This window comes from Leuresthes tenuis, unplaced genomic scaffold (assembly GCF_036924035.1).
Source record: "Leuresthes tenuis unplaced genomic scaffold, fLeuTen1.0.hap1 SCAF_6, whole genome shotgun sequence".
Taxonomy (NCBI): domain Eukaryota; kingdom Metazoa; phylum Chordata; class Actinopteri; order Atheriniformes; family Atherinopsidae; genus Leuresthes; species Leuresthes tenuis.
Window position 1 is genome coordinate 19,737,921 of NW_027325360.1, and position 16,247 is coordinate 19,754,167.

At 41.1% G+C, this 16,247-nt stretch overlaps 1 protein-coding gene across 14 annotated transcripts in view; it reads right to left on the reverse strand.

The window, feature by feature from the left end:
• The window catches only part of mef2cb (myocyte enhancer factor 2cb), a 69,639-nt gene that overhangs the window by 31,705 nt on the left and 21,687 nt on the right, over nucleotides 1-16,247 (reverse strand). For all 14 annotated transcript variants that reach the window (XM_072388111.1, XM_072388110.1, XM_072388105.1 and 11 more), the window contains one exon: nucleotides 6,261-6,483. In XM_072388111.1, coding sequence (XP_072244212.1) covers nucleotides 6,261-6,314 — 54 coding nt within the window. In that variant the 5' untranslated portion in view covers nucleotides 6,315-6,483. The remainder of the gene's footprint in view (nucleotides 1-6,260; nucleotides 6,484-16,247) is intronic.

The following is a 16,247-nucleotide window of genomic DNA, read 5'->3' on the forward strand; positions in this document are numbered from 1 at the left end:
GTGAGTGTGAACCCAACTGTGTTTTTTCACAGTGTATTGCTAACCAGGGTGTGAAACCTAGCTTCACACACACACACGCACACACATACAAAAATTACACAGAAACACCCAGGGAAAGTTTTTAGAGCATTTCTCAACTCAGATGAGCTACATACAGGAGCTAAACATTGTCAAACTGTTAATGTGCATTTGCACGATAGCTAATGAGAAGAGCTCAAAGACTAAAAGTCTTCCATTTCATTTTTCCATTTAAAATAAGTCAAACACGTTTATCAGCTTCAACTCAAATCTAATCTGTCAATGTATGGCATTTTGGTTTTCTGTCTAGAATACGTTATAATAAAAAATCTTATCCTGCAGACCTCAAAGTCTTCTTGAATATTTGAAGTAGTAAAACAGACTAAATTTCACAACTACAGTTTAATTTGTTAAAACATTGATGAATTATGGAAAAATAAACTCTTTATGATAATTACAGAAATGTTCTTTCTAAAAAATCCTCTTTTCAATGCTGTGAAGGAGGCCAACACATCTTCACACCCTCATAACCCCATATTGACATGAACAAAATGCACTATAGACACAAAGCAGCACACTTTTTGTTCACTCCATGTTCCTCTGCAACTCCTTCCCCATAGAGATTCAAGCACAAGACACAGACAGACACACAAATACACTGAGAGACACACACACTCCTATAATGCTTAAAATGACTTTTTTTACTTTCCTATCTTCTTTCTTTGTATTTGTTTGTCAGTCTATATGTACGCTCTACTTAGAAAATTACCAGTAAACATAATATTATAAAAAAAAAATGAAATCAGTTCTGCTTTGCATAATAGAGCTGTCACATTTTTTACTTTGGCAGCCAAGGAGAGAACCACTCAGGACAAATGGAGGGACAGAGAAAAAGGAGGGATAGAGGCTAATTTTCTGCCACAAGGGTGAGAGAAAGACGGGAGGGAAGAGGAGGGAGAAAAGAGGGGGCGGACGCACAGGAAGCACATTTGTATGCATTTCCTCTCATAACAGGAAGAGGCCAGTGGCTTCCCCTTCACAATGGCTTCGCTTCTGCTTCCCACCTCCTGCCTGCTTCCCTGGGGGAGGAGGAGGTGAAGGAAGAGGAGGAGTGGAGAGAGACAGGCACCAAAAGCTGCTGGTTAGTAAACCAAACATGGCTGTGTGAGGACACACACACACGCACAGATGTCAGTCACCTATGGAGCAGCACGATTTGTCTTGAGACAAACACTTATCCCATTGTCAAAGCAAAGCAGGAAGACGTGAGCTTACGCAAAAGGAATAATTGGAGTCCAAGACCTTGGTCTGAACTCTGCCTCACAGCCAAAGAAGCTGTTAAGAGAGGCATTACGACAAAAGAAGCGTTGTCCTATCTCAAATATATGCTATGCTCCTCTTTCTCTTCAAAACCCCACTAATCATCCTCTTCCAGAGCGCCTTCATTGTACAGTAGAAACAGGAAGCAACAGACTCCAAACGTTTCTTTTTTCAGCATGTCAGTTGAAGTCTGTTTTAGTTAAATGCTAACTCGTGAAACTGATAGTAATGTTTTAGTACTGCGAATTTTTGTTTTAGACCCTAAAATACACATCTGTTGAGATTGTTCTTACCAGAGCAAGTAATTACATTTCAGTACAGCTCTGCAATAGTTATGCTCCTCTGTATGTTCCTGTTTATGCAAAAAAACCGCAACTGGAAAAGGATGACTAAAAAAAGTTTATGTTTCATTGCAGGACCCAAGTTAGTGGTTGGAACGACAGAAATAACTTTGCTGTCATTCATTTGAGGTGGATAAACTCATGGTGCAGCACTAAAACTGACACTGTATACACAAGTCAAATGATTTTCACTTTTTAATTAATTTTAGTCAAAACAAAATTCCCATTTTTCACACAGGTTTGTTTGTTTATGTGGTTTCAGCTGAAATAAAATCCTATTAACCCGAGTTTTCATTACATGAGAAAAATAAATTAAAAGTTGATGTAAACGACCTGCTGATTGTGGGTCAAAGTAAATCTTTAAAAATGAAAAAGTGTCAAGTTGTTTAAGTCAGGCTGTCAAAAAGAATGAGCAAAAAGCTTAAAAAAATAAAAATAAATCACATTTTTACATATGGGTATTTTCTTTTCTTTTCACACTGTTTTAGAAAGTGTTCAAAATATGCCCTGGATAAAACAGCAAGGAAAAAGCCTGTGTTTTGAAGATTAAATGGCCGACAAAATTATTTCTATAGCAAATAAGAAAAGACAGTAACCTAGACCTACCAATAAGGCTTTAAAGTTAGGGAAAATAGTGTGAATTAGGTGAGCACAATGGACCAAGTGAAGAAAATGCAAACGAGGAATGAAAAAAAAAAAAGAAAGCTCAGGGATGCAGAAAGAATGAAAAAAAAATAATCTAGCTGAGAGAAGGTGAGAGCTTAGTGAGCTCTTCTCAGGTAAGATCGTGCAGTGCTGAACATATGACAGAGAGGAGTGCCACTTGCTGTGGTTAGTGAAGGAGATGGTGGAAGGTGGGAAACAGGGAATTAGAGGAGGGGTTCAGGGGTGAGGAGCTACCCTGTGGGCCTCATTATTTTCCTGCTGTTAATTTTTCTCACACATTTTCTCACCCCAGTGCTGTTGATTGGAGGGAAGAATGCTTTGTTGTAGAAACAAGAAGACCCCTTATTTCAGCTTCAATGCTGCAGTTAACATGGTGAGTGAAGAGAGAAGGCATATGCAGAAATACTTTTTAATCTCCCTGCTGCTTAGTGTGTGTCAGTGTATCTGTTTGTGGGACCTGGGAGATCCAGTTGCTTTACTTCCTGTTACTGATGACCATTTGATCCATTTTGATCTTTGGCCTCAGGTTCCTTCCCCTTGAAGCCCATATGTCCCACACATGGACACAGATACAAAATTCACCACAAACAAACCATCTTAAATGATGCCAACTGAGCGTTCTGGCTGGAGAGGTAACACTAATTAGAAGTGATTGCAGTAAATTGGTCGAACCCCAAGGTGGGCTCTATAGAGATAGTGTTTAATATGTCTACATGTGAGTACATTTACATTTGTAAAACTTCTGCATAGACAAAAAAAAATAAAAAATTGATGGTATGTCTCAAGTCCACGCCACCACATGTACACACCCACACTTATATCTTGGTACTGTAAGTGTGTGTGCCTGCCTATTTCTGTGTGCTTGTGTGTGTCTGTGTGCAAGTTAGATCGGGAGAGTCTGCTCTCTGTGTACAGCCCATGAGTTTATGGCACAGGAGGTTCTTTCATGTGCCCGAGGCTGGGAGAGGGTATGAGTGGTCGGGCGGCTTGGAGCCAGGGTCCACACACTGCTGCCCAGTGTCCAGAGCTCTGGGCAGCCAGTCAACGCCAGGGAGGCCTAGTCCTTCTGCCACTGCTCTGGGGAAGTGTTTCGGGGCCTGGGGGTGGCAGGCTGAAGTGGCCGCCCAGAGAGAGCCAGGCCCTGTTCCCAGTATGATGCTGCTGCAGCAAAGAGGGCAGGAGAAGGAGGGGTGAGGTACTGCCCTGTAGGTGGCAAGGTAGCGTTGACAGCTACACAGAGTGGTGCCCCTATAAAGAGGGTTGCATTATGGAGTCCATAGGAATCAGGAAAATATTATAGTACACTTTGGAATGAATTATGTTGTATTTCTTTTTTCTTTTCTTTTTTACATAACTGTACCTAGATATTCATTTTATGACAAAGACCATTAGCTTTAATTTTTAAGTAGGTGGCAAGATTTTTTAGACATAAAAGACTTAAAGTATGTTAAGAATGTGTGGTTGAAAGCAACACTATACAATGTCCTCTGGTGTTTATTTGGCTAGGGCTCTGGGACATTTCCTCAAAAAGGAAGTGAAAATATGCAAAGCAAAAGCTTCCGTTTTTTGTTTTCTTTTTTTGTTTTTTTTTTTTCAAAGAAGAAAATTTAAGTTTCTGTGTCTGTCTCTGTTCCAGTCTTGTGATATTCACCCCCGCAAAATGAAGTGATGTCATTTATTTAGGCGGTATGTTGAATGACGTTGAGCGCAAGCATGTGGTGTTTTCCACATGACTTGGTGAAATCATGTTAGGAAGAACTGTTATTTCAATACAACAACAACTGAATGAGAAATCTATTATTTTAAGATCAAAACAACAAACTACAGTGACATATTGATTTTCCTTTCCGTGAACTCTTTCTCTCTGCTCGGTTTCCTCTCCATCCTCTTCTCCCTGTAAGTAAAGCCCAGATATCTCAGGCATCGATTCCCCTCAGGTGTCCTTCCTGTCTCCCTCTTTCACTCCTTATCCTCAGGAGTCAGAGAGCCTGGTGCAGCTTGCAGTCCCAGTATAAGGTGGAATGAAGAGAGGGGCTGAGATAACACTAAGGAGGAAGAGTGCTGCTGCAACACGATAGTTTTAGTCCTCAAGATAAACTCTGTGACCTCCTCCTTTCTCGGTTCTTTCTCTCTGTCTCTCTACCTGTCTCTTTCAAAACCAAAACATTTTGGAATAGGAGCACATTCTGTCATAAATCCTCTGTGTTTTTTTTATATTTCTACAAAAATCATGTCTGACCTTAAAAGCACCATTTTTCTTAAAGTGAGCATGCAGTAACCTTACAATTACTTGAGTGGGTTCTTTAATGCAGGTGCACTCAGTCTCCCACATCCAAAATCTGCTTCAGTTGCAGCCATCCATTTTCTATACCTCATGGGGCGGCTGGGGCCTATCCCAGCTGTTATTGGGGGAGAGGCGGAGTACACCCTGGACAGGTTGCCAGTCCATCACAGGGCCACACAGAGACAAACGAGACAAACAACCACACGCACCCACTCCTAGGGACAATTTAGAGACAGCAATTAACCTAACATGCATGCTTTTGGATGGTGAGAGGAGACTGGAGTACCTGGAGAGAACCCATACATGGGGAGAACATACAAACTCCACACAGATTCCCATTTCCAGCTGGGAGTTGAACCTGGAACACTCTTGTTGTGAGGTGATGGCGCTAACCAACACACCACCTTGCAGCCCTCTTCTTCAATTATTCCTCTGCTATTGTATAATAAAATCATTTATCTTGTTCATGTTCTTTAACTCTGGCCACAAATTACTGCGTTTGATAAAGCGCACAGTGAAATGATTCAGGAGCATAATTATAGATGTCAGACAACAAAGATGTCTCTAACGCAATGAAACGGGTCTGTGTATGTGTTTGACCTGTGATCCAGGGGCCACGTTGGCAGCGTATGGATCCAATTGGGCTGCCAGGAAGCTGACAAAGTGTCAGTGGTCAGCCATGCCACAGGAAGTGATCGATTGTGGGCCTCAAGGGCAGTTAGAGAGCTCTGTCTCTATCTATTTCCTGCCACAGACTCTAGTGTCTGCCTGAATCTTGCTGTCCACTATTCATTATGTCTCTCTCAAGTAATGCCAGCTGTTGTGAAAAAGAGTCTTGTAATGATTCCTTTGTTATATTTGTTGTTTAACAAGTAGGTTATTTTATACATATTTATTTTATTTTTATTATTATCATTATTATTATTATTATTATTATTATTGTTGTTATTATTATTATTATTATTATTATTTTTCAAATTACTATGCACTGGTTCAGTTGTAATTTGAAAATTCGACTTATGATCCACACAGAGGAAAGTTACTGCAGGCCTAGTTGCTGATTTGGCTCAAGCAAAATACTGATTCAGTATTATTCAGTATTTGTTTCCTTATGTGTCACTTAAGACCTTCCCATCTCTGTTTGGTTGTTTGTTTGCATTTTCCTCCACCAGACCTCTTTAGTGTCACCACCACCCTTTTCCTGGTAATATTCCACTAGCAGAGAGTTAAACTGGGTGGAATGGTGTGGGCCTAGGTGTGTGAAGATACTTCACATGTGTGTAGGCTTCACCCTTCTCACTGCACAATGCTACAGAATTGATTTTAAAAAATAACAAATGTTTTTAGGACTTTTTTAGGAAACATTGCTCCTGGTGCCCTCACACTGGTTTGTTAGACAGAACAAAAACAAACATGTCATGCTCAGCCAATGGAATGTTTTCACCAAAAGCAATAACTGCTTTCCCTGCGTGCACTTTTCTGTCCCCCAGTTCACATATTGCCCAGACTCCCAGAAGACCTTAATTGTTGGAGGCTATGTGGGGTGTAGGGTGGCTCTCCTTCCTCCCTTCTCCACCCTTTCTCTCCCTCATTCTCATACTCATCCATCCTCCCATCCCCCAGAGACTTACCTGTCTGTTGCGTTCATCCATAATCCGCGTGATCTGAATCTTTTTCCTCCCCATCGTCCCCGTCTCTTTCTTTCTCTCCGCTTCCTGAAGAACTTGAAGCTTTCTTCTCTCTCCTCTTTCTTCTTCTGTCTCCTCTTTCTCTTCACTCCTCTGCTCTTCCTTTATCTGCCTTTTTTCTGCTTTCTATTTGTTCCAATCAGCTCAAAGATTCCAGCATCTGTACCTGCAAGAGAGAAGGGAGGGGTAGAAGAGAATAAGCACTAAATGAAATATGGCAAAACACTGAGAGGAAAAAAAAAAAAAAGTGGCATCATGGCAGCCACAAGGGAGGGTGAAGAAAGACAAAGAATCTGTCAACAATGTTGTGAGAACCGCTGTGTTTTTCACTGTCGATATCATGCAAATCACTTTTTGCATTTTTATTTTTTTTCCCCAAGAACTGACTATGAGAGGAGACAGCGCTGTCAGGATCTTGCCTCGTTCACAGAGTTTGACAGCGTTTTGGATGTGCCGCTAACTTAAACGCTCTAATCACCAACACTGTAACATTACCTCGGTGCTGAGAAATACATTTTGTTTCCTCCCATGAAACTGCACCGTATTGACAGTGAAACTGACTGCTGCAACTTTTTTCTAATCTATCTGCAGCCCATCTCCAAAAAGGCAGACGAGAGCTGGAGGAGAGAATACAGATGTAAAACTGCGCTCAGTCTTGCCATATTCTCACAACACGGAAGAAGAATACAAGAAAAAAGTGGCAAGGCTGATCTTATGAAACATAGTAAAAGTTTGTTTCTTAGAGACATAAATCAAACAGAGTTCCAACATGATCTGAATCCAGCTGGAGTCGCTGTATGTCAGTGACAGCATCTGACGAAGAATGACTTAGAACTTCTCTTCTTTTTGTGCTGCTTAGTGTGGGAACCTGTGTTTAAGGAGTGAAGGCCAGTAGCTCATGTGCTGGACTGCATGTGCAAGGAAGAAAACTGTGCTCAAAAAAGTTTGAGTGACTGAGTGTCCGTGTGCATATGCATGCGTGTGTGTGTACTCTTGTGTGAGCTTGGCTAAGCCAGAGCTCCTGTGCATCTCTCCAGAGTGCTAAAGTAGGCCAACCCAATCTATCTCAGGGAGGAGCAGAAGAACTGTTGTTGTGTTTTCTTTTGACAGTAGAGGTGATAACGTCCCTCGTTATGCAAATGAGCATCCCATTATTTAAGCTCAGTGCAATGCAGGGGAGCTGTCAGCACCGTCACATAAAAAAAAAAAAAAAAACTCCATCTACTCTGCCTTTTTTTCTCTACTTTCTCCTTCTTCTCTCTTCTCTTCTTTCTGAACCAGATTTCCGGCACCTGGCAGCACAAGCATCAGATATTGATGTGGAAGACGACACTGCTTCACCAAAAGACATGTCAGTCGCAGTCTCTCTCTCTATCACTCTCTACCTCTCTTTTCTCAAACACCCTTGCTCTTTTCCTCACTTGTTCATATTCTCTCATTTGTACTAACCAGTACACGTATCTGCACATTGTAATGCACTTCCTTTACCCTTTTTTTTTCTATCTTCCCATAACCTGAATCCATGTTCTTATTGAGTAACACGCATGAGGATGCACGAGAAGAATCTAAACCCCTGAGGTGAGTGCCGCACATTGCTATACACTTGACCTTTTAGTGCTCAAGAGCAGGACATTGATCACAAAAGTTTGTAATAGAGACATCATCGGATACAGTGGCTCTTAGTGACAGACCAAGGGCCTGTGGCAATAGCACATGACTGTAGATTTTTTTCTTTGCATGCAACAGAAACTGCAGGCTGTGTACTAATTTCTAAGCTTTATTACATTTTAAAGTGCAAAAAGCATACACTATAATGATTTGAATCCATATGCAAAATGCAAAATGAGTAAGTAAATGAATGTTTTTAGGAAATCGCAGCACATCATTTTTTATGTATATAACAAGACTATCTCCCAAAAGCTTCCATCACATGAAAACTGAAAACAATGTAAAACAATAAAGACTCAACAATAATGAAATGCAAGACAAAAAACTTCCTGAGATGATGGTTTGGAATACACCCACTTATGGGAGAATTGAGATGCGAACATAAATGCATCATTTGGCAGTTAAGACAACAACCAGACTGCACCATAATAATAATAACAAGATCTAAAATAACTCTGTGGCAGCTCTGAAGAGGCTATCCAAAACATTTTAGCATTGCTCTGTGCAAACACACCCATCCTTAGACAGAAAAACAAAGAGCTACCCTCCGGAACAAAACAAAAAAGGATGTTGTCAGACAAACTCGGATTACAAGCCAACACTAAGGCGCTTGGCACAAGACAGCCAGACAAGGATATCAATCAAGTCGGCGTACCTCAATCACAGGCTGACAGCATCATACCCCCCCAGTCTTTGTACTCAACATTGCCCAGCCCGGGCACTGCTCCAAACAAGGAGGTGTTACCTCCATGATCCTTTCCTCCTGGCCTCCACCTCCTCCCTTTTCCTCCTGCAGCTCACTACAGAGAACTGAACCTCTCAATGTCAACACCTGCTGGGGCAACACCTTAGGCCTTGCGTAACGTTAACGCTAAGACTAAGCCTGTGTCCTGAACATTTAATCCCTGATTCTGGCTCTTGGCATCAGCCAACACTCCCCGAGGTGAGGTTCTGCTGCCACTTAGTACCATGTTGATGCCTCCCCAGCTTAGACAGATCCCCCATCCTTTTTCATCCCTGTTTCATCTACTTCCTCCTACACAACAAGGCAAGTTCCCTCCATCCCCTCTCTTCTGCCCCCTCTCTCGCCATCAACCCCCTCATTTTTCCTCACACCCGCCCCCGTCCCATATGAGAGTCAGGCAGCTCCTGGTTAAGAAGTGAGTGCCCACCTCCTCATCGGGCTCTTTTCCCTTTTCTTCCCTTGTGGTTTATAGAGTATCGTCTAATTTAACAGATTACCACTGACTTACTAAATCCAATTTAGCCTCTTAACGCCAAGAAAAAAAACTAGAGGGAATTGAAGAAACAAGCAGTGCTTATTGAACTTGGTTAGGTGGCATGACACAGCTGGAATGTTTGGCAGGCCACTGATGCCTGACCTAAGGGGAACAAATAATTTGACAAAATACCAGAAGAAAAAGTAAAAACACCCAGTAAGAGACAGAAGAAAAAAAAAACTAACAAGCTATTACATATTAAGCCAATTTACTAATCCCAAAAGCAGAGAAAGAGGAGGGGGGGTGGTGGAAAATGAAGAATACACAAAAGGGACTCTATCTACTCTGTGGACTGTGACTAATAGTATGCCTGCATTAACACTGGTCTGGTAACTGGAGTGAGGCTGGCGTGGGCAATTTCTAAGGTCAAAGAGCAGAGGGGCACCAAGCAGACCGAAGGACAACAGTTGCTCCTCTGCTTGTTTTACATCTTTGAGCTTTCAGTTGGAGAGGTGACAATGAAAGAGAATGAGAGTGGTGAGAGGAAAACAGAGAAATGGAGTGAAGCATAAAGAGGGATCTTTTGAACAGGCACCATGCCTCTCCAGGGGGAGGGGAAGAGCTGTACCCACGACCCTCCCATCTGTTAAGCAGACGGATGGAAAGAGAGAGAGAGAGAGGGGGGGTGAAGAGTGGGGGAGGATGGGAGAGATGGAGAGGGAGCATAGATTCAGCACATAGATCTAATGAGCATTTCCTCTCTGTGTCTCAGAAGTGTAGCTGAGAGGACAATGAGAACATATACACTCAGAGCACCACAAGGCTTGATTCTAGGTCGCCTCTCTCCCAAGTGTTTAGTCACTAAAAGCTAATATACACCACATGGTGCTTTTTCACATTCTAATAGACGTCTGTAGGGTGCTTGTTAATGTGGTTTTGCTATTAAGGACACACACTGAAGATGAACCCTTCAAATCAAAGGGACAACAAAAAAGTCTCGCTCAGGACTAATTCATCATTTTGAACGACAGTTGGAAAGTTTGTGAGAGGAGACGGTGGATGACAAAATGTCCAAGTACCAAGAAAAAAAGTTAATTACACCGAGACAATTTCTGCTTTTGCAGAATTGTGAAGGAAAATGTTGAGAACGAAACCAGAACTCCTGTAAAAGTAGTGCATCGAGAATTCTGCTGATGCTGTTGTTACCGAAACCTAATTCTACTTGTTACAACAAATTGGGGAAGGTGATTTATCATGACAGGCAGTTTTCTAAGAAACCCAAGAAACCCCACCTCAATACACAATACATCTGCTCCACACACAATATATGTACATATATATATACATACGTATATACATACGTATATATATATATATATACATATATATATACATAAGTATATACATAGGTATATATATATATATATACCTCCTAAAAGATTTATTTATATATATATGTATATATATCTTTTAGGAGGGGTATGATACATTAAATAAACACTCTCCCTCTTTTAAATAAACTCCTATTTCCTTGAGGACAAGGACAAAAAACAGCATTTTAATATAGTTTTTCCAAATACAATCTGACTGTCAGTGCCCACACTCTGTGCTTCATTTTTGTAAAAGCATTCTGTAGTTTGTTTTTTTCTTTGCTCCCGTGCACAGATTTTTGGACTTTTCTTCTTTGTGTTTTGGCTGCAGCTATGTGCATGATGGCTTGTTTCAATGTGGATGTGTTTGTGAGCGCATTTGATTTAGAAATAGCGTAGCACAGCAGCACTCTATCTCCAGTAAGGGTGGATGGAGCTATACCAATACAAGAGAGAGGAAAGGAAGGATGAAAGCATAGGACTAAGTCAATGGCCGAACAGGATGGAAAAAAAATGTGTACCAGGTTTCATTGTGCCTCTAATGTCATTACAGGCAGTGACTCCTCTATGTGGCACGACACACTCCCCATCTGTCAGAGCGAGATAGGCAGGGTGACGAATGGCTATCACTGCTACTTCTCTCAACCCCCACCGCCCCCATCCCACTCCAATGTCTGTATCTTTTTTGAGTGCTGGGGAGAAGAGTGACCTAAACCTGGGCGGTAGCCCACACGTAGGTGGGCCTCTATGGATCTGAATCTCAGCAGATATTAGGGCTAATTTAACATGTTAGCAGCTAAAGAGATTAACAACATGTACCGCTGGGGATTAGAGTGATAGTGGTGGATCATCTCATAATGTGTTCATTCCTTTTTTTTCCCAGTGTGCATTTTACCTCAACTTGGATTTCACAAGCTACAGTGTGTGTATATATGTGTTTCTATGAATGCGTTGGAGGATATGTCTTCACCTGTCTCTCTCTATTAGATCACGGTTTAGTTGGATCATTAGTGAGACAGAGACGGTTTCACATATATTCTATTTTCAATCTTTATGTGCCCTAGAACTGAGGCACCTGTCTATTGATGAGGAGAAAAGTGAGCCAGTAGCCTGTAGTTGGCACACAGTTTATACATTCTGCCAGGCACTCATAAATGTGATTGACATTGTAGAACAAAGTACACTGTTATAAGTAGCTGCTCCAGCATCACTGGGTGAGCTCTGAATTCATCATAAACCACTGTTTAAAGAGTTCCCCTACTTCATATCTCAACTTTTAAATTTGATTGATTTTTAAAATGATGCAGCTCCGTCAGTTCTGTTTCCCTTCTCATCCTGCAATCCAACAGCTCTGCCCCAAGGTTTTGGTGGACAGGACAGGAAACACACTCACACACACACAGACAACTCATGGGAAGGATGTGACAATAGCAGACAGACACAATCAAAGGTGCTAACAGTTTTTCCTTCCTTCAATCAGTCTCTTCAAAAAATATGAACCCCAACTGCTACTCTCTCCTTTTTATCTCCGTTGGCACATGACAAGGAAAACTAAACAGAATAGGAACTACTCTAGTTTTTCAAATCATGTATCTATTTTGAAATCGCTATGAGATCATATTCTTTATGAGTCATTGTTTGAAGGAAAAAACGTCTGCCACGACGAGACAGACATATTAGCATTCAAAATTTTGATTCATGCCAGAACCCATTTAGTTTTTTAGATAAACACTTTTTCTATAATGAAAAAAGTGTTCATAGTTTCAGCTACTGTATTACGCAGACTTTTCCCCATACCTTTGTAGTATCGGGTAAACGTAGTGAGGGGGTAGAAGAGCACAGAGGTCTGCTCTTCGTTTGGGCAGCTGTACATTTCACTCAGCACCAGGAAACACAGACCTTGGGCCATCGGAGCAGCAACAGACAGGTAGCCATCCGTCAGAGCCAGAATGGAGACAGGTGAGAGCCATCTTTCCATAACCCAGCTCTGACTCCCCCAAGGACAAAATGACTTGACACAATATGTCAAACCCACTCTTTGAAAGAAGGCCCAGAGCTGTAAAGCTGCAGCTGCTAGGCCAAAGGCAGACAAGCAAGAGGCCACATATGGAAGCAAGAAGTAGCTAGTCAAACAGGGCTTTGGAGAAAAAGTTGGTGTAGTTGTTAAAAAGGCATCTTTTCACAGCTGTTAGCAGCTTTTTGTTGTGATTAACAATAAATGCACTATGTATGCACTAATGTATTCTTGTACCAAACTAGAAAAAAGATGTAGCAGAAAAAAGGAGAAGAGGAGAAAAAGGAGAAGTAAACACGAGTCACAATTTGGGGAGGCCCCGGAAAGGCTGAAGTGAATCACCATTTAGCACATTCAGTCTTTCCATGGTAAAGTCATTAAGGAAAAACATTAGATGTATCAGCATATAAAACAGCGATAGAAAAGATTATCAAAAACAAATGAGTTTAGACGTGGTAAAGAGAAAGGTTAAGACAGAGTGGGGCAGAAACGATTTAAATAAGTATAGAAATATTTTTAAATATGGAAGTGGTGCTGATTGTGGTGATACACATAGGTGATGTTTAAACACAAATAACTTCACTAAGTTTCATTGTATCAACACTCCCGCAGTTTCTTTCACTTCTTCCTCTCTATCGCTCCCTCACTGTCTTTCGCTCTGCGTAAACCGCTGCCTAAATTCACATGTTGCCCTGTGCACTATAGGACCCAGGTGTAATCCGACTGCTGACACTGAAGGAACAGGAACAGAAAATTAACACACAAATGTACGTGAGTCATTCTCACACAGGACGAGGCCTAGGTGCACAGATGTGTAGTTCTCTGCTTATCTATGATCATAATACAAGCAACACCCAAATGAACAGTAAGCCAATACACTGCAATTGCTGTATGAACCCTTCAATAAGTGTGCCCAGCCCCCACAGGAAAAGCCAGGAGTCATGTCACCAAGAACACAAAGCACTGACATATTCACCCAATTATGTACTCTGCCGAGTATGACAATGTCTCAGGATGTTAGTAATGTTCTCCAGTGGGGAAGAAGGGCTGAAAGTGTGTGTATGTGTGTGTTTTTGTCAGTGGTTTGAAAATGAAGCCAAGCTCTTGTTGCTGAAGGATCTATGCTTAGAATTCAACCCTGTCTGCAAGAAGTTACACTTTTATACAATTAATTTGTAGAACCCAAAAAATTCTGAAGAAACGCTATACTGACCAAAATGAGAACATGCTGTCAATTTAGAATGCTGAAAATAAAAAAAATGATACCAAGCATTTTGCTGATGTATATATTCTGGTAAACTATCTAATCTCGTAGCACATTAGACACAAGTAGAAACAATGACTTAATGGAATTAATTACAATTATGCAAAGTAATACTGCAAGAAGCCTGTTTGTTCAAATGTTCTAACAGTTTCTTTAATAACATTTTTTTTTCTTTTGCTGCTGCAGCACTTTTTGGGTGAAATGCTATATTCTAGCTCTTATCCCTTTAAGACTCCTCTCAAGAAGGGCCCAGTTCAAATGAATTGGTCAACTGATTGGCGAAAAATAGCAAAGTGTAAGCCTTTATCCAACCTCTTAATTTGTTCACACTTGATTCCTCCCCTGAACTCTTCTCCTCTTCTTTGAATCTCTCCCACCAGAGATTTGAGCAGAGGAAGCAGGCACAGACATTAACAGAGAGGAGGTATTATGCATCTATAAATTGAGACAATCTTGCTTCAGACCATCATTTTAAACTGACATCAGTTCAGTATGACATATCTAAAAATGCATTATCTAACCACTGGTTTGCTGCTGTATTCACCTGTATTTAGTTATTTTTGTAAAATGAGATTTATAAGCGTTAAAGGCAACATAAAGGCAAGGCAACACATTGAATATAACTCCTTTGGGCTCCTTTCTCCACGCTCCTCCACATGCATTTTAGGAGTTTATGAATAATCTTCAAAGTATTTGTCAGTGAACAATTTGTGGGTCAAAGACAGGAGGCCGGAGGAGAGAGGAGACAAGGAGGCCCAAATTAAACAAATGAGATGAGCCACAAGAAAGCTGAAAGCAAGAGAAAAACCCCAAAAGCGTCTTACACTTGATAAAGGAAGAATGGTTGAACTCAAAGCAATATATTCTCCTAATGTTTACTGAATCATGCTTGTTGACTAAACCAGATGACAGACAAGAGTCATTCTGTCACCTACCAGCCACCTCCTGGCAAGTCCAAAAAGCTTTTTAATTAGTCATTCAAAAGATGCCACTTTCGAAAAGCTGATGGCGTTTTCCACCATAATGTAACTGGAAATATAATTAATTCATTATATGATGCAATTTCTATAGAACAGCTTTGCTTACTTATGAAGAGGCACTGCTTCCCAGCAGTTGTATGCCCCAACTCTTCACCCCACACTGTATCACCACCAGACATCATGGTTAAGACAATCCACTGATGATTTCATCACTCCCCCACCCCTCACTCTTTTTCTTTGCCACAGTATTCTAATCACCCTAATTAAAAGCTTTGTTCATTTAGAAATCTCTGATGACAATTTGTTTCACTCTACCCTACAGCGGTGGTGGCGAGGAAGGGAGGAGAATTAAATTTGATCTTGTGACAGCAATTATTAAATGCTCCCTCCTGGCCTCAATTAAGGCCTGCGGGCTAATGCTAACATGGCTAACCCTCATGCAGCCACAAGGTGCCTGGTGCACTTATCTTCACCAGCTTCATTTTGTCACCCTTTTCAATGTGTATGTACAGTACGTCTTTAGATATCTCTGTGAGTGCCTGACAGCTTCATGGTTATGGAAATATGAGCTTGCTTATGGGCTGTTATCTGCTTTGCATGCTTGCTGATGGGAAGAGGTAGATGGAACGATTTCCCTTTTTTAGTTTATTTGTTGTAACAAAGTCAGCATGCGCAGGGTGGCAGATCAATGAGGAAGCTGTGGAATATGCACTTTTTCTAAGCCTCACTTCATCAAAAAGTTTGAATTCCATAATCATGCTAAAATAGTTTTTATTCCTTAAATATGAGCATCTTCAGCAAGCACCAAAGATGATGGAGCATCAGTACCTCTCCCTCCTGTTGTGACACTCCTACAGCATTACATGCTATTGTCGCAGCCTTGCTGAGCTGAAATTAGAGCCATAGCTCTGCTTTGAGTCTATGCACAGTGTGTGGGTAATTTACAGAGAAGTAGAAGGTTGCACACTTCAACAAGGATGTCCTTCATAGATTCGACCTTCGGATTTTTCTTTCTTTCTTTTTTTTTCCTCCTCTGGTCCCTGTGCTCTGCTAGGAAACCAAGTAACCTAGATCAGAGAGTAGGGAGAGAGGGGATTGTAACAGAAAGAGACAGAAGGAATGAGAAGCAGTGGTAGAGGAGTGAGCAAAAAGAAACAGCAAGGCAGACTGAATTGCAGGGTCGTATTTTGACACCCAACATAAAAAAAAAAAGGAAAAAAAAGTAAAATGATGTCAGCTTTGCTCCCTTTTCTGTTACCACAAGATGATTGTGCTGATTATTGGTGAGCATTGTTTCCCTGTTGACGCTGAGCACTATTAAACTGAGATTGTTCCACTGTTAGTGTTTGTTTAAGAAAGGGTGGTTTAATGTTTCCAGGCACTGTCTCCTCACCACAGACACACACACACACAC